The sequence below is a fragment of the Coturnix japonica genome, chromosome 14 (assembly GCF_001577835.2).
Source record: "Coturnix japonica isolate 7356 chromosome 14, Coturnix japonica 2.1, whole genome shotgun sequence".
NCBI lineage: Eukaryota > Metazoa > Chordata > Aves > Galliformes > Phasianidae > Coturnix > Coturnix japonica.
Window position 1 is genome coordinate 448,779 of NC_029529.1, and position 26,733 is coordinate 475,511.

At 39.0% G+C, this 26,733-nt stretch overlaps 1 protein-coding gene across 2 annotated transcripts in view; it reads left to right on the forward strand.

Moving 5' to 3' along the window:
• The window catches only part of SHISA9 (shisa family member 9), a 170,733-nt gene extending 144,697 nt beyond the window's left edge, over positions 1–26,036 (forward strand). For both annotated transcript variants that reach the window (XM_015876445.2, XM_015876446.2), the window contains 2 exons: positions 4,446–4,601; positions 23,380–26,036. In XM_015876445.2, the coding sequence (XP_015731931.1) occupies positions 4,446–4,601; positions 23,380–23,750 (527 nt within the window). In that variant the 3' untranslated portion in view covers positions 23,751–26,036. The remainder of the gene's footprint in view (positions 1–4,445; positions 4,602–23,379) is intronic.
• The last annotated feature ends 697 nt before the right edge of the window (positions 26,037–26,733 follow it).

Consider the following 26,733-nt stretch of genomic DNA (forward strand, 5'->3'; position numbering starts at 1 on the left):
CGTTAATCGAGAACAGTCTTATTATCCAGAGCGGCTTCATAGTTGCATGTTTACAAGCATAGTTGAGATTTTAAAATCCCACAGCTTTGATAAATCTGGAATTCAGCAGCAAACAACACCCACGCTTTTAACTGATGAAGCGTGCAGGACTGTGAGTTTGGACCACATATGGATGCAATGCTGGGTGAGCTGTTTTTTACAGTTAAGTACAATACACTCAAGAACAAAGAGAAAAATACACGTGTTGATACAGTGCAGTTCTGGAGAGGATGGCAGCAGTTTTTTCCTGGTAATTTCTGATCGCTCAGGTCTATCCTGTTTTCACAGCTGTTATTTTCAGTGTGAGGTAGTTCAGGGTATATACTGTTGTCTTGAGTACCTGCAAATCTTCAGCTACTATAATATTTTGTTTGAATTTTTTTTTCCACATCTTGTGTGATAGGTAGATTGTGTTTTTGAAGTAGATATTTGCAGTATTTCTGCATGCAGCATAGGATAAGTTGTTTTTCACAAAGAAAGCAGCTGAACAGAGTAAAGCTGAGACTGGAGTGCTTTGACCTGCACAGAACTGGCACAGGCACAAGGTCAGGTAATTAGGTAGGGCAGGGGAGAACCTAGCACAGGACAGAATGAGTGTGCTGATTTTTGGAAACATTAACCTCCTATCACCTTAAAAAGTACAGAACATGCCTAAAAACAATGGTTTGGTAACAGACACTGTATGGAAATGTATCATATCAACAGCACAGGGAAGACTGTGAGCCTGTGAGACGCTCAACCAATGAGCGCCATGAGAGGCTTTACCTGTTCTGGACCAAGGGCATATAACAGAATGGATTTCACTGACTAGGTGAGCAATACCTCTCTGGTCAGTAGGGAGCGTGCTCCCATTATTGCAATAATGAATAAAATGCTCTTCACAGAGATCTTTGACTGTTTATAAATATATAAATTTATATATTTTTTTATAAATATATAAATTTATATATAATTTATATATTTTTTTAATCTTGAGAGTGTTTCTCACACCTACGATCAGTGAAGACTGAAAACATGTATGGTTTGTATTTAAACAGGTGAATATACCAAACTAGCAAGACTTTCTTTTAGGCCCTGGGAATTAAGTCCTTTGAGAATCTCTCTTAAATAGGAATCTTTCTTCAATATATTTCATTGGGCTGCAGTTTGGCCTTTTGCTCAATTTACTTTGTGCAAATGGTCAATCGAATGAGTAATGGGAACTGTGTTTTTTACATGTAGACTTCATCTTGTCTAAGCAGCTGGATGCAAATGAGTGGCAATGCATAGTCAGTGCACCAGTGAAAGCATGACTGTCATTAATTTGATTGAAATTCGTAATTTAGAAGAGTTCTGAGCTTTTAATCAGAACAGAAGTCAAAGACAACATGGAAAGGGAAGACATTTTCTGGCTTTCTCTTAAAACTCAAAAAGAACAAAATCCCAGAAAAATGAATCCTAGTAACAACGCCGTAACAGCTGGAAGAAAATGAAGCACACCAAATTCACTTTCCCCAGCACATTTCTGGGGAAACTTTCTTCATTATTTTTAAATAGATGACTGAACAGAAGTGCTAAGAGACAGAAAAGCAATCTTGGTTAACGACACCTTATTTACACTACTTTCCCAAAGCCTCTGCAGTTGCAAGTCACCTTGGCAGTGAGAGCAGAAATCCTGGTGCACACAATTCTTTTATCACAGTGAAATCATGATGTTTCGACAGCTTGAACAGTAAGAACTCCCTCAAGGGAACTTCATGGTTGTAGTACCTGCAAAGTGCTGATTTAGATCTCCTCAGAACAAAATGAGCGAATGTAGTGGTAAAAGCCTCCCACTTTCTTACATTAAAGGACCCACCATGCCTCCATCTTTTGAGTTGCTGTTACAGCCATGCAATCATGCTTCCTCAAAACCAGAGAAGCATTTGAAGAACAGCTGGTTTGGACAGACTGTATTATGATACAAGTCAAGCTGAGGCTTTTCTCAGCTGTACTCCAGAAATGGAACGGAAGGATGAGACTTCACTACTCCGCAGAGACAACCGAAGCCTCAGTCTGACCAACAGGGACTGCAGCAGGCAGAAGCAACAATGAAGATGAAGAAAGTTATCAAATACTCTTGCTTTCCCATCCCAGCAGTAAAACCGTTAACCAGCTTTAGAACTCCTGCTCATGCACTCAGCTTCCTTAATTAGCTGCAGGAAGCCATGTGGCTCAATTCCCTTATAATCCTAGCAAACTGTAGTGATACTGCTCCTCTGGGCATACGGGGAGTAGTCCACTCACTACAGCATTATAAACCTTCCTTGCCCTGCCAGCCCAGCTTTCATTCTACATGATCATAAAGCCTTCACTTGATGCTATAGGATTCGCTGGTGGCATTAAGCTCCACTGTAGAAAGAAAAAATCACTGTTCTGTCATTTCAGAAGCCCTAATAAGTTCCTCATCTTTGACAATCAGTTCAAAATAATCAGATTGGAGAAAGATCCATTAAAAAAAAAGATATGCTGACCATGTTGAAATCTGATGAAGTTTAGGCTTGCAAGCTGAGCGTAGCATAACATTCTGATCAAATACTTTGGAACCTGGGATTAAACACTACTAAAATCAATTAATTACAGTAGACATGTCCAACCCACAGCCGATGGGCAGCATGCAGCCCAGCCCCATGCCGTAACAGCAGCAGCACTTCCCTGAGGAGCAGAGCGGGCACAGTGCACAGCAAGCAACAAACCATCAGTGTGTGGTTAACACTGTATGAGCTGAAACCAGGACATGGGAGGGCAGCACTGCAGGACTCTGAACAGCGAAGAATATGAGCTATACTTTTGGTTTTGATGAAGGAATCTGAGAATACATTTTGAGATGGCCAAAAACATTGTCAGCTTATGTCTGTGACACCATTTTCAGTTGATATGAATACCTACAAATTTTCAGATGCAATGGATGGAGTTGCAATCAGATATTCAATTCAGAAATCAGACCACATCTTCACATGACTTTCAGAATCCCTATTTTACCAAAGAAAAACATCCTTTGCTTCACAGTCACACTTTGTGCATGTCATTGCTTCTTGACAGTACACACATCTGAGAGCAGTGCCAAAAAAAAAAGAAGTATAGGAAAAGCAACATTTCATCAAAAAACTGATGAGACCTTGAGACCTCACTAAGAATTCCAACCACTTCCACTGAATCAGACTGATGCGATAGTTTCACAGTCAGATATCCCACTACTTCACCATTTTTGTTCCTAAATAAATAAATAAATAAATAAGTTTTGTTACTTATACGCATTAACTAATATATTTTATGAGGGCTGCTCCAAAAATAATGCCTCCAATTTTGTGATGCCCAGTGTCAGACATCTGTTAGTGGGATGGCAGCAGAGGCTGAACCTTCCCACCAGCATTCCATGACGTGTTGTTGCTGTGTGACAGATGGCAGTAGAAGGGCACTCTGACAGAATGTTGCCTGACATGGGAGTGTGGGTGGAGCAAAGGTCTTGATAGAGAATAGTGGTGTTGTGCTCTTTGTATCTGTTGTAACTTCCACAGAAATAAACAGGAGGCATTACTTTCAGAGCAACCTATGTTTGTAAGGCCCAAGACAGTTCTTCTTCACTCAGTGTGGCCCAGGCAAGCCAAAAGGTTAAACACCCATGAATTATGGTGTATCTTAGAAAGAAAAAAATATCCAAGCTGTATTCTCAATTATAAAGGAACTACCACAGAATGGGTATCGGGCAAGTGATGGCATAAAGCTGTATACATTAGCAGAAACTGGCTTCTGGTTTTAGGTATGACTGCTACAGAGGAAGCTTTCTTGTTATGAAACTGTGATACCTACTCCCAGGGAAAAAGGTAAAACATAAGAATGAAGTGTGAGCTTTGAATAAATTCCCTAATGATAGTATGAGCCAAAACTGCACATTCAGCAATGCAGCCATGTCTACAGTGCACAACATAACACTGTGAAAATAACCAGGTTCATCCAGGTATTAAAAGCAGTACAGCCATGTATACACAGCAGCCTGCTGGACTCAATTTAAAGTAGCTTGGCTATTTAACTGCACAGAAAGGGATGCTACTGCCCTGTACTAAAGCTGTCTTGGGATAAATTAGACATTTTGTTTTATACCCTGAAGTTGTAATGTCAGTTTTTTTCAGAGTTCAACTGTTTTGAAAACTAAGTAGTTCAAAAATCTTCTTTATACAAATGTACTGCTACAATCATTCATCAGCCTTTAGTCATGATATTAACTGTCTGAGCCATGAATTTGCTGTACCCTAAATTCCACTTTGTACTAAGTAGTGTTTTCTTGCATTAAATCTCACATCAAATCCTATCTAATCTATAGTGGATAACAATGTTAGAATCTTAAGACAGATTTTTTTTATGCTTGTCAATTTTCTTTATTATTACAGATCCACCACAGATGAATAATGTTATGCCAACATCCCCCCTCCTTCCTCAGATGGCACATCAGCACTCATATCCCAGCCTGGGACAGATCACAAACCCGTATGAGCAACAGCCCCCGGGCAAAGAGCTTAACAAGTATGCCTCTCTAAAGGCAGTCGGTAAGTCAGTAACATGCATGACTTCTGCTATCTCAAAGCACGCTGTTTTTTCTGCTGTCAGCTGACATTCTGCTTCAGAGTTAAAAATGAACTCTTGCTCTTTTTGACCACTTCATTACAGAATTTGTCTTTTTTTATATATCATGTTGGTTGGAAATGTATAAAAAATGAACAGGGGAACTACAGTTAGAAGATTACAGGGAAGAATTGGTGATCATATGCATGTGACTAAACATTCATAAAAAATCATGCCATATCTTCTATATTTTCAGTAAGTTTCGCCTACTCTGTACAGTGTTTAGCTCTAGTCTGCCCTGAATATGCTTATGCACACACTTCAGCAGGTATTTTCTTCATCTGTATGTACAAATTAAGAACAGTACCAGATATGTTGTAGATTAAAAGCATGTAATTAAGATACCTGCCGAATACTTCATGAAGGAGACAAACATGAACACTTCAGAAGTAACAGCTTTCATCACATTTTCTGCAGAGTGTACATTTGTAGGTCACTAGAGGAACAGGCCTTAAAATTCCCAGCAAGTAGTGTATCACAAGGTTCCTAACAAAGATCCTGCTGTTAGCTTTCCTTCTGCTACTGGTTAATGTTCTACACTATTATTTAATAGAATGAGGAAATGACTTCAAATCAACAGATATGAAGAGGAAAGAGGACAATGGTAGATAAACGAAGCAACATAACTTTCACCTTAGAAGCATAAATTCCTAGTTCTTTCCAGGAGCTGCAAATATTGCTTGCACATCATACAACCACAGAAAGCCTTTCTCAACTTACATGTTGAGATTCTGATGGACCACAATTAATGAACAACTTCAAGGGCAAGGCTTCCACCGAACAGATTTCCACCAAACAGATTTCCACTAACTCAGCTTACACATATGTACAGTAAAACCATTCCTCCACGAATTCAGAACAGCATTACACTGCCTGTTTCCAGACAGAGCCGTTTGTCTCAAAAAAAAACACACCACAAACAAACAAACAAACAACAACAAAAAAAAACCAACCACACAATTTCCCCACCCCCACCCCCCTCTCCAAAAAATACAACAAAAACCAAACAAAGAAACAAAACCCCAGCAGAACAGCCAGGAATGTTCTGACTTCCAATTTTTGGCTTTTCAATTACAGACTGACATTCCTATCTCCAAAACTCATGAAAGCAGAGCTCTAACAAAACATACATCCAAGTCCCATCTCAAATACTTAAGTTTTGCTTTATGTTTTAAATACAGAGAGAGTAGCTTTTTATTTCTTCTCCAGCAGGTGGTACTGTATAACGATGTGGCGATTATCACATATCACAGTATCACAGTCTCGTGTGGGTTGGAAGGGACCTTAGAGATCATCGAGTCCAACCCCCTGGGATTCGAGCCTACTGTGTAGCAGAGCAGCACTTCTACCACTTGCGCCACAGGGGGGATTCGAACCCAGGGCCTCGGTGTTGCAACGTGGCATTCCTACCACTGCGCCACCAGAGGCGCCCAAATGTATGCACCGACATCAGGTTTCTACTTCAGACACCACCCTAGGTCAAGCCATTCACCAAATCTAAAAGGTGCTTAATCATAATAAAACCAGAACTTAAACATTCAAAAGAAACTTCTCTCATTTGCCCAAGAGCAACTGGATATTGGTTGTTTGTTTTATTTTTAAATCCTTACATGAAAACTCAGGTGTCTAAATACATCTTAAAGCATCTAGATTATAACCATTACACTTAAATCAAGCTTGAAAGATTGCACATTTCCGCTCCAGAATCATATAATCCCTCTCAGAATCTTAATCTAAATTAAACTAACTTTTAAAGGGACATTTTCTTCCAGGAGAACGTTACCATCTTCCCATACTTTATCCCCATCATTCCCGTCTCCTGTCTCATTTTTCTTCCTGTAGGCGTAGCAGTCTCAGCCCTAGTTAGTAAAGCTTTTGTTTCCAGTGAATTTTCACAGGAAATATACACAATCACTGAATTTCTATGCACTCTTATCAGCAGAAAATACTAATGATGTTCAAACTTAGACATTCAGAAATCATTTCTGGCCTTACACAGCCAGTTCAAGACACTCAGTGTGTAACTGCTCCCAGACTTTCAAGGTCAGGATGGCTTCCAGATTCACCTCAGGAGCACTTCTCAAGATCACCAAGCAGTTTTCCCAACATCCCAGCCAGGCTAGGGCTTGGGACCATTCAGACACCAAGCTGAATGCACAACACATTGCAGAATTTATTCTAGTTCTATGAGACCTGTGAGAGAAAACAGTAACTGGCTCACATCAGGCTCACTACTATAAATTTAACCTGACCACAACTCAGCTTTTCAACAAATGAATATAGAGTTCACCGCAGCCTAGTATTCATGTCACAGGGCCATGACATCTTTCACATATTGCCATTTAGAGTCAGACTTACTGAATCAGGTAGTAGGTTAATGAGCCTGTGTAGTCTACCTCCCTTTACATTTATAGATAGCGGCTAGAGGGAACATTCAGTTGCCACAACAGAAATTTAATAAAAGATACGTTGTGTATCTCTCCATTTGAGGAAAATCATATTCATTAAGTGCCTCTCAATCTGCACAATCCCAGTTATAGTTCAGCATGCTTAATTATCTTTTCTAAGGAGGAGGTAGGTGGCAAAGGAAGCATTCCTATCGGCTTCTAGTAACTGAAGTTGTACTATATTAATATCACCTATCATAATGTGGCCACAAGTAGTATGAAGTTTAGATAACTGAAAAAGTGATGTTTTAACAGAGGCAGCATTAAATTAACAGTTGCTTTCTTCAGAACTACAGATGTGGCTGTATAATTTCTGAAGTGAGCCACTTATCTTTGGTGAATGGCTGCTGCGAAAATTGAGGTCATAGAAAATAATACATCAGAGTACTCTTGGTTCTGGATCCCGTTCAGGACCAGCATCAAACTCAGTATCTAAAGCTCAAATGTTCCTGAAAACAAGAGACAACAGTGCCACTGGTATTAATTTGCATTGTGTTAAAGAAAGGAGAGTAACCAATACCTTGGAGGTGAGGCCAAACTGACTCCTAAGAAACTATTTATAAGCTACATCCCATACTCCAAATCTTACTGCTTAGCAGGGTGCAACACAATGTGCACATTGCAGAGCAGCTGATTCAGCACAACAAGGAAAAGAGAGCTGAAAAGGTCAATATGAATGTTTTTTATTCAAGAAGTAAAATACTTTTATGTGAACCACTTCAAACTGCACACCCAAATCCTTACACTCTCAAGAGAATATTTTATTCAGTTCCAGTTATGAATTTACTTGTTGCAGCTTCCAGAATTCCTTAAGTACTGACCAGCAACTAGTGATCAAATTTACCTTCTCCTCTTACCATCTGCTAGCATTTATATCTCAGAATAAAAGGAGGGCATTCTGTGCCTATTTGATATTCTCAAGTGAGTGTTTTAAGAACAACAAGGTAACAGCGATTCGAGATTTATTTATTTCCTCTCTGTAGCAGAACTTCTCACTCCTTCTTCCTTAACACATACACCACCAGGGAGCAATCAGTAGAAGGCAGAGAGCCCTTGTACATGAGACATAGCAACACGCATTTCCTGAAAGAACAGATAAGAGATCCACCTCCCTGCATCCCTAGCGTACCTGTCTGGTTTGCTGTTGTACTCACTCTGTTAATCCATGAGCTGTGCGTTTTTCAGCTAGAGAATCTTTTTTACACTTGTGCTCAATTTCTCACATAGAGGAATGTCAGAGATTGTATCTAAGGGAGAAGGGTTAGCAAGTTCTTACTTAAGAGTAGTTCCATCAGAAGTGGTCACTCAATGCTGTGTGGCAATACTCCGTGTTTGGACATTTCAATATTTAGGTCACCTGAGATGACATAATTATGGTTTCCTTCAATGCATTGCAGTATTTGACTATTTATTTTACAGCTGCCAAAAGTGTTTTGGTTTTTTTTTCTTCCCTGCACAAATTATTCTTATTTCCAGTTCATTAACCATGTTTTTACTCTATGCTTAAATGGTTATTACTCACTTAAGCTTTCCTGACATGCCTGATGTTACAAGTGGATGGAGATCTTGTCTACGAACACCCCCATGAAATTCAAATCCCAGGACATACAACTCATCACAGAATTAATATAGACCTCATTTGGATATTCATTCAGGAAGCACGTACAGTTCAACCTCAAGTTCCACTCTGATAAGCTGTAAGAGCTGGAATCCACTTGGTAGCTTAGTAACAGCTTCTTAGATCTCAAACTGGCCTTGCTATCTCATGGTATTAATCACACTTGCTCAGTCACACAGCCAGGATCACTAATAGTTAATCTGCTTTCCCAAGTTTCACAGAGTACAGAGTGATTCAATTGCTTTACAGTCTCCTGCAAAAATAATACCCCAAATCCAACATTTTAAGCTGCGCAGGGCTGGGATCACTTGGTTGCTAGAGTGATGCACATAAAAATTGAGAAAATAAATTTTTCTGTAACTTAGTATGACTTTTTATTTCTTTTATAAGCTTCCTTTTTCCTCCCTCTTTCCCCACACATGCATACACAAACCTGAGGAACTGACCAAGCATAACTTAAAAGAAGATAATCAGTTTAAATTTTTGCCAAAGAAAATGCAATGGACAGAATTCCTACCTGAAATTCAAACTGATAAAACCATCAGTGATGATGGGAACTATAGTCCGCTGTGGGATTAAATCAGATGCAACTGATTGGATACAGTGAAACTGAAAGAGAATATAATTAGGAGCAGTCTCGCCATCACATATCAGAGCATACAGCTCCTAGCATTTTTTGAAGCTCCACAGTTCTCTGATCCCAAAGGGAAACATTAGATAGTGCTCTAGCTCTGCTTGCAGCTGTAAAACTCTGAAGTGAGATTCTACAAGTATGATACCAAAAGAGTAAATACATGCTGTTTGGGTCACTGCTGCTATTGTAGATAGTATTGTGACTACAAGCACAAGCCAACAGCTTCCTCAGAAAGGTGAAGAATGTCAGAAAATTGTCCAGTTTGCTCTTTACATCTGCGCATACAAAGGAGATCGTCTTAAGTTTAAATTTAAGGTGCTGTCTTTAAACCATCCCCCTGTGTAGAGGGAAATAAGGTGATTCCTTCTGAAGCTTCCAACCTTTAATTTCTATCAAGATGACTGTAACTCTGTGCAGACACATGATATCTTATGAGAACAGACATGACTTCACAGCTGCCCCATCAGAAGCTGATAGTCATCTCACTAGAAGAAGAGGTTCTGAACTGTTCTATACAGTTTGTTCTGCTGTTTTAGGGGCCTTTATAGAAAGACAGGGAGAGCTGGAAAGAAATACAGTAACTGGGAAAATGGTAAGAGGTGACAGGGATTGACAGATTGACAGAATCTGATGTGGATGATTTTTAGAAAAAGCAGAGTTACAGAATGGTTGGACAGCATGTTTGTGCTACTTTACTTTCCCTATTACCTAACAGATTGTTTCACTGACAGGTGAATACTCATGTTCCTTTGGAAGGTTTAAAAAGGAAATGCTACTAATAATGTACAAAAATGGCTTAAAAATCTGAGACATGGAAGGAGCTCTCTGGATTTAACATCTCTAAAACAGAGAAGTACATATTAATGCATCGTTTGTCATATCTAGAGGGTTAATGAGTTATTTCTGGTGTCACACATTATGCTAGACTAAACAATCTGCCTGATTCCAAACTAGAACTATCTCAAGGAAGTATGACATAAAAGTCTGACATCTATCCTCTATTATTTTATTTGCTTAACAAAATGTAGTTGGAGAAGCTTTAGGTATTCATATGCTAAGGAAATCTTCCATTCTTCAATCCTTGCTTCTCCTTAAAAAGCAGCAGCCAATAGTAAGCCTCACTTCACTGCCTGTCTGCTAGCACTGCTCACCCTTCCCATTTCCCAGCTAGATGACAGGTGAGTGTCAATGAAGAGTGAGCTGTTCCACCCGTGTCCTTCTGCTGAGATGCTCCCAAACTTCATATACAGACCACCACATACAGACTTTTTTTTGCTTCTACTAAATGATCCATTTTCCTTTCTCTTCTGGCTTCTAATAACCATAAGCACTCTGACACAATGTAAAAAAACAAACCAATAAACAACAAAAGAACAAAAACCAACACCAACCATACTTGGGGATTCTAGATCAAAGTATTTATCTATTTCCTATTAGTACACTCACTTTTACTTCCAGTGAGATAGCCATATTTTAATTAAAATAAATACATAGTTTAAGCAAACCCTCAGTAACTTGAACAAGATCAACTGCACTGATGACATATTTTCCCTTATAGAAACAATAGTCTGCCATAAAATCTACCAGACTGGGCAATTCTGCTGTGTCTTCAACTTGAAGCAAATCCTTTTCTTGAAGCAGGTACATTCTCCCCCCATGTCCTCTAGAATGGAGAAAGTCTTTTCTTTTTCTTGTTACTAGCATATATTCTGAAACACTGGACATTAAACCCTCATCAATAAAGTAAAAAAAGCTTCAGATTATAAACACCACTCTACAATCTGCTTGTAGTTACATATCAGGGAGAGTTCAAACTCCTCCACTAAAAATAGGTTGATCTTCTGAAAACTAATTGAATTTTAAGATCCCTATTTTATGAGAGCTGACTAACTTGAAACAAACAAAAAAACCCCACTGTTTTTTTGTTTTTTCACCTACTTTTTAGGACGTATATAAGTATGGTCAGGACAGCTGACCTATCTGACAATGTTAGTCACTTCGCTTTTTTAATGCCTTTTGCTGGCTTCTAAGTTTTCTGTGAAGACTGCAGTCTTCATAGTCAACAATGTAAAAATAACCAGCTTTATTTCCATCTACTGTGACCACTAATGGCCACAGGAAGGAAACGAGTAAATCTAAATCAATCGTGGCTTACTCAGATCTACTTACATTAAATTTTTTACACATTATGTGATGAGAGAGAGTGAAGTGAAACCTTACACTCAGGTTATATCACTATATAAAAGCAAACCAATAAAAATCAGAGCTCAGCTCAAGCGAAGACTAAGTCTATGAATGTCAAGCCATTTCAATTACAATCCTTCTTAAACATCCTTCTCAATAATTGTTTTACTTTGCTGTATAGGTATATGGACACGTGAACATTCTTGTCGTTCTGCAACACAAACCTATTATTACAGTGGTTAGCTAAGAGCAGAGGTTGCTCATAAAGAATACTAATCCAGTACTTGCAGATAAACTGCAATACTGTGGAATCCCAGCAGTCATCTAGATTTAATCTGATGTGTGACTTTCACAGTCCCAGTCCCAAGGTGTATTGGCTGTTCTCAATACTCCCATACTGCCAGCTGTGCAAAGCCTGGGTCATTTAAGATAATGTTTTTCAAAGACTTGCTCACAAAGAGCCACTCAAATGCTGGTTCCCAGTTGCCAAATGATTAGAACCAAACTCCAGACCCACTCACAGATGGTTTTTCAAACAATTATCAGGGACTCCCAAAATCTCCTCATCATTATTGTTTTAAAAATGCCTGGAGTGGAAGGTGTTCTACGCTCAGTGCATGGCAGTTGGATTTAAACAATCTTAGAGTCAGCATTAGCTGAATTCTGGGAAAATCTCAAAGAGAATTTCCTTTAATTAAATTAAAAGCTTGTTTATCTAAGAGGCTCTTGAAAGCCACTTTTATTCACTGAACAGTCTTTCATGTTGACATTGTTCAAATAGGCTATAATCTTCACAAAGTTGTGATTGCTGCCTTTACAATATTTTTTACAAGGACATCTGTACAGATTCTGCTTGGTAACTACAAGAAGTTGTGAGGACTACTTTGTTGCATACTAAGTACAGAATTATTACTATTACTATTCATTCCAATTCAATAAATTCAAGAACTCAAGCAAGAGAAAATTTAACACACTTCTGCTTTGTACACGGATGTATGTCAATGGCAGTCATGTCGTGTTCTTCAGAATTACACACAGATACCAGCTGAGACTAGCAGGCAACTGACAGAAATGAAGCTTTTATTAAAAATGAAATATAAATAGCACCAGTTATCTGTCTGCTATTTTGGTTCTGCATAGGATGTTCTAAAGACAGTAAATGTGCTTAATAAAGAAATCACATAGATAAAAGCCACAGAGATCACTGCTTTACTCTTACACATTCACACAGTAATAACAAAGGGCTGGAGGCACAGGAGGAAGAAGCACAGTAACATGATTTGTAATGTGCACAGTTCATTTCTCCACAAGTTCTTCCCCTGCCACTTTATTTGAGGAAGGACAAGAGGAAGAGAAGCTGAAAACAAGAATAATCTCTCTGCTCTATTAACTAGGCTACTACAGCATGAATAAACCCCCCCAAATATCAGTTTGTCACACACTAAACATAAAATTAAGTGCAATTGGTAATTTTTATATTGAAAATTTTGCAAAGCTGTCTATGCTCTGCAAGGTGCTCTCCCTGCAAGGGACCAACTGTAGTGCAGGAGGTCAAACTGCAGTTCCATGCAGCTGTTCCTCATTTCTAAAGCAACAGCTGCTTATAACTCCTGGAAAAAAAGGTACAGACAGGAGCTGAACACTCCAGTACTGTCTCGCTCCAATTTAGGAGTGAGGCAAGGTTCTTTTATATGTTATGCCCAGCGTGAGATTAAGAAGAAAAACATTCAAATGTTGATCCGACCAGTTTATTAGAAATGATAGACAACTGAGGGGATGGGGAAGGGAGAGCGGCGAATATCAAAATTAGGGTGATGGGGACAGGAAAGTGGGCAATAGAAAAGGTAGAAAAGAGCAAGAATTACATTAAAGCAGGGATAGTCACCTCCTGGATGCAGCAGCGTCCCGTAGCACGTTGTTACGTTGGTCCAGGGCAAAATAAGCGTAGAGGAGAGCAGCAGCAGAGTGGCAGGCCGCAAGCAGCAGACTGGTGCAGCGCAGAGCAGGCAGTCAGAGTAGCGAGGTCTCAAGAAGCAGAGTCTAGAGCAGCAAGCCCAGGAGAAACAGTTGGCAGCAGTAGGACGACGATGGAGGAATCTGAGGTCGGATACCTAAAAGGTTCTTCAGCATACAGGCATCTTCAGCATGCAGGCATTCACGTAGAGAGGCATCTGATGAGAGAAAACCTCCTTGTTTCCGTAGTGAGGCATCTGGTGTCAGAAAACCTAAATTCGGGGTTTGTCTGTGCCCTTTTTATCCTACTTCTTCCCAGCCTTCGTGACATTTCTGGAAGGCTTGGGTCAGAGTCATGTGAATTCCTCGGAGATGGCCATCTTCCTTGAGATAGGCCCACACAAAAAGACCACTTTAGGGCCATTAATCAGCATCTTATCTCTCTCTCTCTCGTTGCCCCCGGACTTGTCCCTCAGACAAAGGATTTCTCATCCCCTGCCAAGGGCTTGCCCTTACAAAGGGATTTCTGGAACCTTGGTCAGGACTTGCCTGAACTTGTCCATTTCAGCAGACTTTTGAGGCAATAGTGTAAAAAGCATGGCCTCTTACAAGTACGCAGAAGCCTTGTGTGTGTGCAGTATTAAATTCTCAGGGAAGAGAGCTTCATTGCTCATTTTTTCTTGACTCTCAGCCACACATGTTTTTGCCCTGTGTGAAGACACCTCAGGTTTTGCTCAGAACAGGCTTTGCCTTTGGGTTTGCTCAAGCTATGTGAAAAGCCTATGAAACTGCAAGTCTTGCTAGCATTCACTGCAATTGCTAGTGAACCCTATTTCTTTTCACTCTGCCACACATCTCTGCTTTACAAAAAGTTCTGGACACCACTGGCAATTATTCACTAAACTTTCGTAACAAAAGTTCCACACAGACTGAAAGGAAGGAGAGAAGAAAGGGAGGAGGAAAAACAGAAATGAATGTGTGCAGGTGCAGCTATGGAATTACTTCACAGTTTTTTGCTACTGCTTAATATTCCACACCTGAAAAGAATTCCTTCTAGCAAAAATAATAAAAAAGGTAACATTTTCTATTGAAACAACTTATACCATGCCTTTTTTTTTTTTTTTTTTTAAATTGACTTCAATCCAGAACGATTGCTGAAAACTCTTTAAAATTTATAATACTTAAAAAAATTAAATTGAAGTAACTCTGGCAAAAAATTACATTACTGGGAGTTTTTCACTTAACCACTGCAATTCAAAGAGCCTTCACGCCTCATCCTGTAGTTAGTAATAACAGTGTAAATCTGGTACGCTGCCAACTAAAAGACAGAAAAACACAGTTTTAGTTCAGCACCAAACCCACATATTAATTACATACTCTGAGACACAAACAGGGTTTCTGTACCCTCATGCAGCTTTCTACATCACAACTAGGAGTATGTGCAGCTGATTCAGACTCCCGATGAAGAGTTATAATCAGCAGCATACTAAAAAGAAATAAAAATGAAATTCAGTGCACAGAACTGCTAAGACTGATGTGGAAAAAAGAAATCAGACACTTGCTAAGAACAGCTATCACAAATAAATGTGGACAGGAATACAGCAGCTCTTTCCATCACTATTAAAAAAGATGAATTGACACCTTAAAGAAAAACAAACATGCATTTTTAGACACTGAATCATGCAGCAGAACACCGTGAACCGCTTTGTGATGTGACCCACATAACACACAGTTGGCGGCCTTCAAGAATGCCCACCTGCTTTGCAGACCACTCCCAGAAGCAAAGCTGTGTGTGGACTGCCTCAATTACTGCACTGCAATAGTACAGCCTGCATTGACTGCATTGTTTTCCTGAAATGTACGGCAAAGCAGAGCTCCTGGAACAGTCAGGTGGCCCTACCCTTAAACAAACAGAAGATCCTCACTAATTATAAGCAATTTCATATTACAGTTGCTGTATAAAGGCACTGCTGCAAACTTCTGACATAATCAGACTTATCCTAATTGATTTACTTGAGGGGCATTAAAAGTTACTCAGTAAAAAAGCAAGCAAGATGACTGAAGAAGTGGAAGAAGCCTTTTAAACAAATCTCCTGAGTGTTAACCTCTTCGGCTTTGGACAGCATTTTTAGAAAGCATCCCAAACTCTCCTTTATGATAATGAGTTTATGCTGCAGTCACGCTTTATTCAGAAGTTAAGCATGACATCATGACTTCTTAGAGAGTTCCTTTTTCAAAAGGCAAGAATTCTGACCACATATAAAGTTTCCAGTAAAACTCAGATGGACAAATACGCCTAACTGAGATAAAATGAAATGAGCAGTTCACAGTAGAACTTTTTGTATTTACGTGTCACTGCAGATGTTATAAAAGAACATGAGCTTAGTGACCTCTAGGAAAAAATAATGAGAACTCAGATTTACAGTTACAGGTCACTGGCTTGTATTTTCAAAGTAAAGCTCAGAGGTTTAAATACTTAATTCTCTTAGACTTCGTCTACAACCTCATCTACTGCTTTAAGCATAGAACTGGCAGTTGTATTTCTTCTCAAGTTTGTAATTCACTGAATGATACTGAGAACACAACTTAAAATTTTTGGTGCTCCAATTTAAATCCTAAGTCACTACAGGGCTTCGTCTGTCTGCATGCAACAGATTTCTGGTCTCCTGAAGACACCTGCATTTCTAGCATAAATTTAACATGATGCAGCCACCATTTGTTTCCAACCTGACACAATCTATTGATTCCAGTAATTCAGAAAGGCTTTGTTTTTCTTACACTGGTAAGATAGAAGTATTCTGCATTGCACTGGTTTCTACATTAGGTAAAATGTGTGCGAGTGCCTGAAATATTTTGATCAAAAGCAAAACACGGTATCACTGCAGCACTCTGCAAAACTGAACTACAAATACCGCAATTAAATAGCATGTAAACTGATGCAGCCACATATGCAAAGTCCAATTGGAAAAGTTGTTTTACAGGTCCAGAGAGCAACCTGCTTAATCTTACAGAGTAAATAAATGTTTGTAAAAAGAGAAACAAAAAATAAAAATAGCCTCAGCAGTGCAGTGCTGCTGGGCGCACTGTCAGAAGAAAGGGGATTCTGCTCATGCACATAAGCTACTCTTGTGTTCCAGGGAATAAAAACTCTGTACATGAGGTTCCACACAGGATGTCTGGTGCCTGAGGAGTCAATCGAATTCTGCCTCAGCTTTCCCAGCCAGGCAGTAGCCTTCACTGCCTGCAGTCAATAAAAAGAACACTGCTGAGACTGGAGGCTCTACTTACCAAATCTAATTATATTCCTATTCTAAACCATTCCTAGTGCATTTCAAAACCCAGAAATACTCTTGGCCTCTTCAGCCTTTCATAATCTGTCATAAAAGTTACTGATAGAAGTAATTTTGGGGCCTACATATTTATGTTTCATACTGTCTCATACATAACATAATATCTCATATATCATGAAAGTTGAACTTCATTTCAACAGGAAAACAAATGCAGCCTTGCGTCTGGAGATGGACAAGCTCATTTCCAGCAATGTTTGCAGAAGAAAAGGTTGACATGCTAAGCCTTTTTGTGCTTGGCCTCTCTCCAGATCACTATGAGGAACAAGTAAATAGACAAAAGAGGCAAGGGAGCTAAGAGAGGAACAATACTGAGCCACAGAAAGTAGGTTCTACCAAAACTGTAATTAATTTAATGGCAGTTCTAAGCATTATGTGCTTTCCCTCACCTCTACCGTTAGGGAATAAAAATAAAGAGAAATAATCTACAGATAGAAAATAGTATCATTCTTCTCAGGACTTCTTAAATAAAGCCAAACCAGGGGTAGATATTCTGAGGGAAAGAAAGGAAAGTATTAGGACAGAAATCAATGCATTGCATCCTACAGGCCTACTTCTGTGTTCTCAGAGCTCAACAGAAGAACAGGGAGGGAAAGACATAAAAATCATTTCAAATGACTTTTGCCCTTCCTTAGAATTCAGTGGCATTTAAAACTGTTCCATCTTATATATAGCCACTGCAGTACCCATGAGAGAACAGCTTATGACCAGCCATGGCATAGCTATGTTCCTTCCTCTTGGCCACAATGAGATGCACAGATCTTCCACGTCATAATGACAAGAACACGATTATGTCTACCTGCAGCGTCTACACTGTCACTCCCATTGAACACTCTCATTCAAAAAGTACACAGTTAATTGACTTACTTGGTGGATATACTTTTCAGTTAACACATTAGATCAAACTCTTACCTGAGTACAGTTCACATGAGCTTTTCCCTCACGCAAGAAACAAACTTCAGCTAACACAGAAATGCCACGTCTTTGTTTTTCACATGAACTTCTGCTAAAAGTCTCACAAAGAGTTGTTTCATAGCTTTGATCATATTGTTTTAGATGCCAGCTTAGAAAAGAAATGAAGAAGCAATCACACATTTAGACAGGAACAATAACTGCAATGCCAAAGGCAGCATGCTGGCATTTCCCTGGGCAAAATTCTCGTGTCTTCCAACCAGGACTCACTATCTTTTCGTCTTTTGTGGAGTTTTCTGTTTCATTACTTAGAGAGAAGAATGTGAAGTTCCAAGAGCTTCAGGTTGCTACTCTAAAAGTGAAGCAAAGTCATGGCTGTAGAAGCAAAATCTTGTTATAAACTGTTAAATGTTACATACAGATAGCTTTTACTGCTGCACATCTACAAAAAGGCAGTTAGTGTATTTTAGCTGTTAACTGCAGGAACACTGTAGTCATTTCATTGCTGTCATTTGCTTGCTTGAATTATCACCAGCCATAAATTTGAAATACAGTTTCTCTGTAGCCAGAATAAAGCCCTGTGTTTCACAAAGCAGTTATTGAAATATGGTCAGATAGCAAACAACTCTCTGAAACCTGTGTTGAGAAACAGAGATCTGTTTGTGTTTTCTGGCTGACTACAAGCTCTCACCGGAACTTATTTTTTTCTCCTCAGCGTCTTTTGTGCTTCTGCAAGGGCTCACCTCTATGCAGACTTCCCCTCTCCGACTTCAGAGCTTTCTTTCCATACCTAGGTGCCCACTTTCAGAAAAGCTATAGAACATAATTATCTTTCGGAATTCTACAATGCCCCCTACTATAACTATAAAGATGTGGTCCAAGGATTCTGAGATCAACAGAGATGACAGATGAGGAAAAGAGTAAAAAATACTGCTTCAGAATTACTTAAAACATCCTTATTCAGCTTTACTTCCCACAGAGAAGTGCTTGTAATTGCCATGTTTTACAAGAAAGAGAAAACACATCATACTAATGCATGTTTCACACAATTCTTCACAATGCAAGTGCTTACAGGGCCACCTCCATGAGTAATTAACATGGGATGCAGAATAACATTACACAGCACTAGGGCCACCTCTCAGCACAGATCACGTACATTCAGATAATCATTCTGGGAAACCCTGGCCCTATCACAGCAACAAGATTTTCATTTGTATTATTTAGGGAATAAGCAACTCACTGGTTTATATACTTCCATTATATAACTATGGATTACAAAGAAATATGTGAAACTTTCAAGATTGGTTACGACTGATCATCAGAGGAAGAACAAAGCCTGACTCTTCTTGACAAACTTAGGCAGAATAGTGAAACCTGAATTATAAAATTACCATCAAAAACCTACTTCTTTCTGGTCTCACTTTTGATAGGAGAATTTCTGTGAATAAAGCCTAGGCATTCACAAGACTTCCCTACCACAAGCAGCTCAGTAGCCATCTCCTTTCTAAAGCAAAATGAATGTGAAGACTAAGGTAGAGGTCAGCATCAGCAGGTTCCCAATCTGAGAACTAACATCAATACTGAAATAGTCAAGATCATGCTGAAGCACAGAGCCGTAGCCACTTCTTTCAGGACATCACTACATTTACACTGAAGTCAGCCATGGTGTGATCCACCTTGCAGATGACTCATAGTTGTCCAACTGTTACAACTCAGTGAGATTTACCCTATCCAGCAAGGAGCAGCCTAGTAAGGTCCCCACACAGATTTACATCTGAAAGAATTTGTGGTTTTGAAGCAGAAGAAAATTCAAGATGTATCAGTTTAGAAAGACAAAGGAAAATATCTCTTTAACCTAACAGGGCACTCAGCTGGGAGGAAGGAGTCCTGCTCCTGATCCTTATGCTGTTTCTATATTTTATTGGTTATTTATTTCCCGCACAGCAGGAGCAAAAGGCACATTTTTCCCCCTCCCAGGTACATCCTTTAAAATGCATTTTGGGTTGGAAAACTTTCACATTTCAACTTTTTTTTCAAGATGAAGATTTACAACAGTAACTAAACTTGTGTCTGTGTTACCTTAAGGGAGTAAAAATCCTACGGAAATATTAAAACAGAGAACATCTGTATAATCAACTGCCAGGACTGGAAAGAGGTAACGCTAAGGATAATGCTCAGAATTAGAATCCCCATTTCATCACTGTTCATTTGGCGATTTTGCAATTCTAATTCTTTATTCCTATGGCAAACATGACAGTGATATCTTCAAATCCTATTTTCATGATTTATCTACAGAAACCAATGCAAAAGGCACTTCTACAGTGGCCTTTCATCTGAAATCTCCATACACTCTGAAAATAGCAATTAATCTTCCCAACATTCAACTACTTCCTCCAGTGCATCAACAACTTATTTTACAGGTGGTGAAGCCAAGGCAAAGGAACGTTGAGTCATGTACTCAAAGTCACATAATAAACCTAACCTAGAACTGCAAAACATCTCTGCATGGTTGAAGTCCGCAGAATATTTACAGGAGATAGTTAAAAAGAGAAATGAACCTCTTGAGATTCACAGTTGATTATTAAAGTAGTTGTCATCAGAATAGTATATGTTTTTGTTGATAAAATAATTGCTATATAAATATGCTCAATATTTACACATCTGAAATTTTCCTGGTTTGAAAATTAGAATTAACAAAACTGTTTCTGCACATTGGGGCATTACACAGCAGTATTGTAGAACTTATAATTCCAGTCGGTATACAAAAATCAGCATTCCTTCAATCTTGTCAAGGCCCTTTTGCACAATTAGCAATTTGGTGTAAGCAATGGGTTTTTTTGTTGTTTTGTTTTTTTGCTGCAATCTGATTTTGCTATATATGCCTATGTATAAGTGTGCACGTCCATGCGGAAGAAAGTGAAATGTAAACAGGTCAAAATATGAGATAAAAATCCCAGCTTTCACTATCAGCCTTTAATTCCCAGGCACACATATTAAATTCTCAGGCCTGGAAAGCATTATCTGATTAGGACAGGCACGAACAGCAGCTCTCCTAAACAGAAACCATTATTCACCTTGTAACTGATCACTGGAGATCCTGGTTATGTCACACAAATTGCTGCAGCTTAACTAAGATAAAATTAAATGCATAAATATCACATTTTACTTTCTAGTTACATGACATAAGATTATTTTTATTTTTTCCACACAAACTAAATGAATTTAGACATGAAACAGACAAATATATCTATATTAGGAGCTGGACATAATTAACTAGGCTGAATTTAAGCTACATAAGCTAGTATGATGTTTCATATGCAGAACAAGTCTAAGTCATTTGGTACAGAAGCCTGCACCCCTACCCTGCTGCATTTCTGTGCCTTTGATGTAAACATTCACACAAATAAACAGTTGTGTGGATATTCATGGTGAATTTCCTGCAACTATTTTTCTGGATAAATGCTTGATAACAGAAACACCAATGGGAAATCAGTAATACATACTCCCTTTCCTTCCAGTTTTTATTCAACAGATATATTATACGTTTTGTGGCATTCAGTGAATTTTAACTAATTAAATATGACAATTCAAAATCAAAACTGGAAAAAATTCTTTGCAATTGCACATCTTGTACCAAAATTAAACTAGATGATTATCCATGTTCTGTTGTTTAAAATAGTAGACACCTGTATCCTACATAAAAGCATTCACTCACTAATTAAAAAAGAGGCAGATGAAGATATGTAAAGCATGCAAAGCCTAATTTTACAGCACAGACGAGCAATTTCAGTTCATCTAAGAGGAAAACCTCTTTAATGACAGAACTAAGGATTTAAGATCAAAGCCCAGTCAGATAGTCATTACACACAAAAAAAATGTGACCAGGTGACAAACTGCAACTGCTGCTGGTAATACTCCTTCCCCTTAAGATATCAGAACAAGGAGGATACAGAACTAAAGTCTGATCTTGAAGATTAGTTCAGTACCCATGGGTATTTCACCACCTAGTACTAGGATCCAGACCAGAGAAAGAGAGAAACAAATAATTTTTACTGCCAGAGAAGCCTCTTAGGAATACTCAGATGGGAGAGAAAGAGGGGCAATACACAAAATCAAGTGCAGGGAATTAAAATTCTACTCATTATGAGGGCAAATGGCACTGAGCTGTATAGAAAAAAATGTACAAATCTGAGAACTTTCAAGGCAAATGAAGGGAGCTGGCTGTGGTGCAGCATAAATCAAATCTCAGCTGCTGATATCATATACCCAAAGCACAGGACCGATGATTAACACACCACTGTATTAGTTCATCTATATATTTGTCCCTGTATTAACTAAAAATCTAGACTTTTCATCATATCATAGTCTCGTGCGGGTTGGAAGGGACCTCAGAGATCATCGAGTCCAGCCCCTGGGATTCGAGCCTCTGTGTAGCAGAGCGGCACTTCTACCAGTTGCGCCACAGGGGGGATTTGAATTCCGGGCCCCAGTGTGGCAAGGCGGCATCCTTAACCACTGCGCCACTGGGGCACACTTTTGAAGGAGATAATTAAACGTTTCTTACATACAAGAAAGCACTTTAAAAAAGAAAGATATTAAATTCCCCTTAAGCCCAGGATACTCAGTTCAAAATTTAACTGAGATGCTGGACTGCCACACTGGGCCATTAGCTTCCTGAATTCCTGAGTATGGTTCATATTTCACAGCAAGGCAAATAAATGCCAGCAGCAACAACAACCAAAGCTGAGCAAAAGCACGCACTGAAAGATATCTGTTCAGGAAATTACAGACAGCAAAATCCTAACCTGAGAACAGCATTTGTTGGCAGGGCTATTGCTGTGCATCACAGTGATACAGGGCCAGAAAATTAAATCAGGAATCAAAGGTTTTCATTGTCTATGAAATTGCAGTATAAAACCTAATCTTCAGGAGCCCAAAGTATCTGCAGTCCCATAAAGCATAAGCATACTTCCAGTCATTTAGAAGAACTGACCCTGTTCCACATTTTGCCCTGAGGCATTATGCAACAGAAGTAATCCACCTTATACAACTGGCCTGGTTGAACACCCACATCACACCTTACAGTTAATGGATGTGCACTGATGCAACAGGATACCCCAATACATTCCTGTATTTTAGAGAAAGCTCATACAATTCTCAACAATTCCTGAACTTCATATGCTCTGAGAGGAGCAGCAGAGTAATCAATAGAACAGCATATGACTGTCTATACTCCCCTCTTGTTCAAAATGAATTACAGAAACTCTTCTAGAAGTGTCTTTTATGCAGAAGCAGTGCATGTGAAGTAAGATCCACAAGGCATGTCCCCTCAGTAACGAATATCAGCATAACCAGAGTGATTTGAGCAGGGACAGCCTCATGCTAAAGAACAACAGACACACATCGAGCCTAGCTATCGATATCCACTACAGAGAGAAAACGCTACAGAGAGAAAACTAGGGCTAGGGAGTGTCAGGGATTTCTTATACTGATGTACTACTGATGAGCAGATTGCATCTGCTCCACAGATTATCTATCATAAATTGCTTAACAATTGTTTTCTGCCCAACTGATTTTTTGTTACCTCCCCACTTTAAATCCTAACAGCTGACAAAGTCAACGATGACTTCTACACCAAACGCCGACATCTTGCAGAACTGGCTGCCAAGGGGAGCCTGCCACTCCACCCAGTGCGCATTGAGGACGACAGAGCATACACAATCGACAGCGGCTTCACCAAACAGAATGGGCAGAAGTCCAAAATGGCAAAGATCCACACACAGCCATTAGGCTACAATTCTCATTACAAGACCTGGGATCCGAATGACCAGTCTCTTAGACGGCAAGCATACACAAACAAGGGGAAACACAGTATGGGAGACCCAACATTAAGTGACCCACTGACAACCCGGAGTCAGAATTATTTGGGCCCACAGCCATACTTCATAACCAACAGCAAGACAGAAGTAACTGTTTGAGCTTTTCTTTTCTTTCTTTTTTCTTTTCTTTTTTTTTTTTTTGTAAAGAAGTCCTTTAAAAAAAACACATACAAATATAACACACAACACAAATACTCAACTGAAAGGCAAAAAATAAATTTTAAAACATAAAAAGAAAAAAAACCAAAAAAACCAAAAAAACAACACAGGGGAATGAAAAGAAAGCAAGCAAGATAGGAAGGAAAGAAGGAAGGAAGCTACACATGGACATTCTTGGTATCCAGCTAACTAGACCGAAGAGTGAGTCAATACCATTCAGCAATACACACTGAAGGTTGAATTATAAACTCCATTTGTATTTGACAATGGAACATAAACCCTTGTGACTAAATTTTTTTTACTTGAAATTAAAATCCATGATGAGAAGTAGCACAATCTGGAGAAATTTTATGTCTGCTTAAACATTTACTCTATGTACCTGCCTTGAGACAGAGGAAGAAGAGAAAACCATACAGTGTAATATATTATTTCAGTGAGGAATTTTGTATAAAACCTATTAACAATCACTAGACCCATGAAAAGCCAAGACCAAACATCTTGGTACAATCCCTAACATCAATTATCATACTTTCCTCCCATTCTATAGAAAGTGCAAAAAATATTTATACAGTAAGAAAGACTTTCATGTGGAATTTATGAAGACTGTTACATTTAAGAGCACATGCGACCTTTCCGGCTGACAGTACAGAATTCTGAGGGATAATAACAATCAGCAGAAGCTTTTGTTTCACTTTACTTTGATTTGAAATTTTTGGGATCCTTCAAAAGAAGAGACACTTCATGTGACACAGACAGCTGCTGGGGGAATAAGGGCATCAAAACACTCCCTCCAGTCCTCCTGTTTTCAGGCAGATGGTAACAATTCTCACTTCGAAGACAGTAAGGACTTTTTCTTCATTTAAATGTTTTGCCTATCTTCAACTGCTTCAGACTGAAAATAAGCGTGGGTGGTGCCTTTACTGTATTACTATTGTTCAATGACAGTCTTGTTTCTTCAAGTGACCCCTCTGTCCCCTTATGCTATGTCCTCATGTTTTGCTAAGGATGACAAGGGCTCTGCCCAGCTCAGCCCCCCGTTTGTCCTGAAGTGAAACTGGACTACATCTCCAAGCAGTGGTTGCACTATTTAGTTAGGCCCCTCCATTTTCCTAGTTTATTTGTATTTGCTTTTAGCCATGGTAGTTCTTTCTTTGTAGTTCAATTAAATGTTATATGGTATACTGTCTCTATGGTTTGGCTTTCTATAGTGGCATTCCCTCTTGGTGGACTATCTGATGGAAGAATCTACTGGACTAGCCTCAAACATCAAAGAGGTTTGGGCTTAAACTAAACAACTGGATTCATAGTCTCAGCTGTGGCTCTGATGAGATGGATGCCTTGTTTGTATGAGTAAAACCACACTCTGGTTCCTGGTAGCAGCCTCACAGCACTAGGCCTGTAAGGCTTCTGCAAATCCCCAATGAGGTAAGCAGAATTGCGATGGTAGGCAGCACATTTGATTTTTCACTTAAATTCCTGCCCTTCCCCCAGACCCAAATCCTAACTAGCTATCTTACTACAGCTGAATTCTCAGTAGCTGACAGTTCTTCATGAGATAAGTTGTGGAAGGGTATGTAGGGAGGAGTGAGAACTGTTATGTTGTAAGAAGAATCTGAAGTGGCATTTCTTACTGTACTGAAGTGACTGGCAGCATTTTTTTTTAGCCCAAAGGATGCGAGGGCTACAAGTGTGAAAAGCAGGTAAATGGAAAGATCATTTTTTCTAAGCTATGTTGAGATTGATGTGTATTCTGAGACCATCAGCATCTCTCCATAAGTGTGCTGCTAAACTGTATGATCATCTATTTTAAGACTATCAGAATTGGACAAAACCCAGGGGACAATACTTTGCACACAACCCAGACTCTCTGTTATCTTACTTTTATTCTTTTAATCTCTACTGCCTTCACAACTGGCTGACTTAATTTAACCCTTTATGGAATGTTGCCGTTAATCCATATGCTTTAGATAACACTTTACAGCTGCACTGCAATTCACAGAGGTTTCACGTAACTTGAGCATATTTTATGTGGAAATATTTTAGTAACTGTATGTTCTGTAAGTAAATCCGTGTTGATACTTGTTAACTACAGAGTTTATGATACTAATAATACTTCCTACAATAAAAATGTTTGTTTGTTTTTTTAAGAATGTTTATTTGTAAACATATGTATTCACTATATTAATATGAATTTCTTACCTGGCAATAAAACTGATTCTACGTGAATCCAACATGCTGGCTTGTTTGTAAGCTCTTGGATCAATATTTGAATATTAACTGGATCTTCTCACTGCAGCCAACAACATTCAACTCAGCAAAAATGAAGACGTGACTGCCACTGATAATCTTGTGAACAAGGTTCTTTGGAAAGTACACACACACTGTATAAGCTACTTAAGTACAATGTATGTTACACTCAGGGTAACAATATATACAAGGCATGCACACCTTGCAAAGGTCTATGTGCCCTATAAACATCCAAGCTCACGTACAGATTGTGCTGCTTTATCAATAAAATTAGCTTCGAGGAAAGAAGGGCAAAGATGTACAGGGCCAGATTTGGTTCCTCATGACTTCACGGGAGTTTTGCAGTAAGCTTGAACTGCAGCCCAGGACTGAAACTACCAAGCAAGCACAGATGAAACATCGATGTGTATTACTTCAATTTTTTTTTTATTATATTCATTAGAGAAAAACCTGTATATAACATCTGTGTACCACACCAGCTGGAGCAGAAAGGTCATTTATGGGCTCTCATTACTGCTTATGGCTCAGAAACCTGATCATGAACAGAATCTCAAAATAGGAGTGTTTTGGTAACAACTTCCGTTTGCTTTGCTACAGTGATGTTGGGTGAGCTTCAGCAGGAGAAACAAGGAAGCAGCTTCCTTTCAGCTCTCCTTCCTTGAAATGTCAGAGGGCA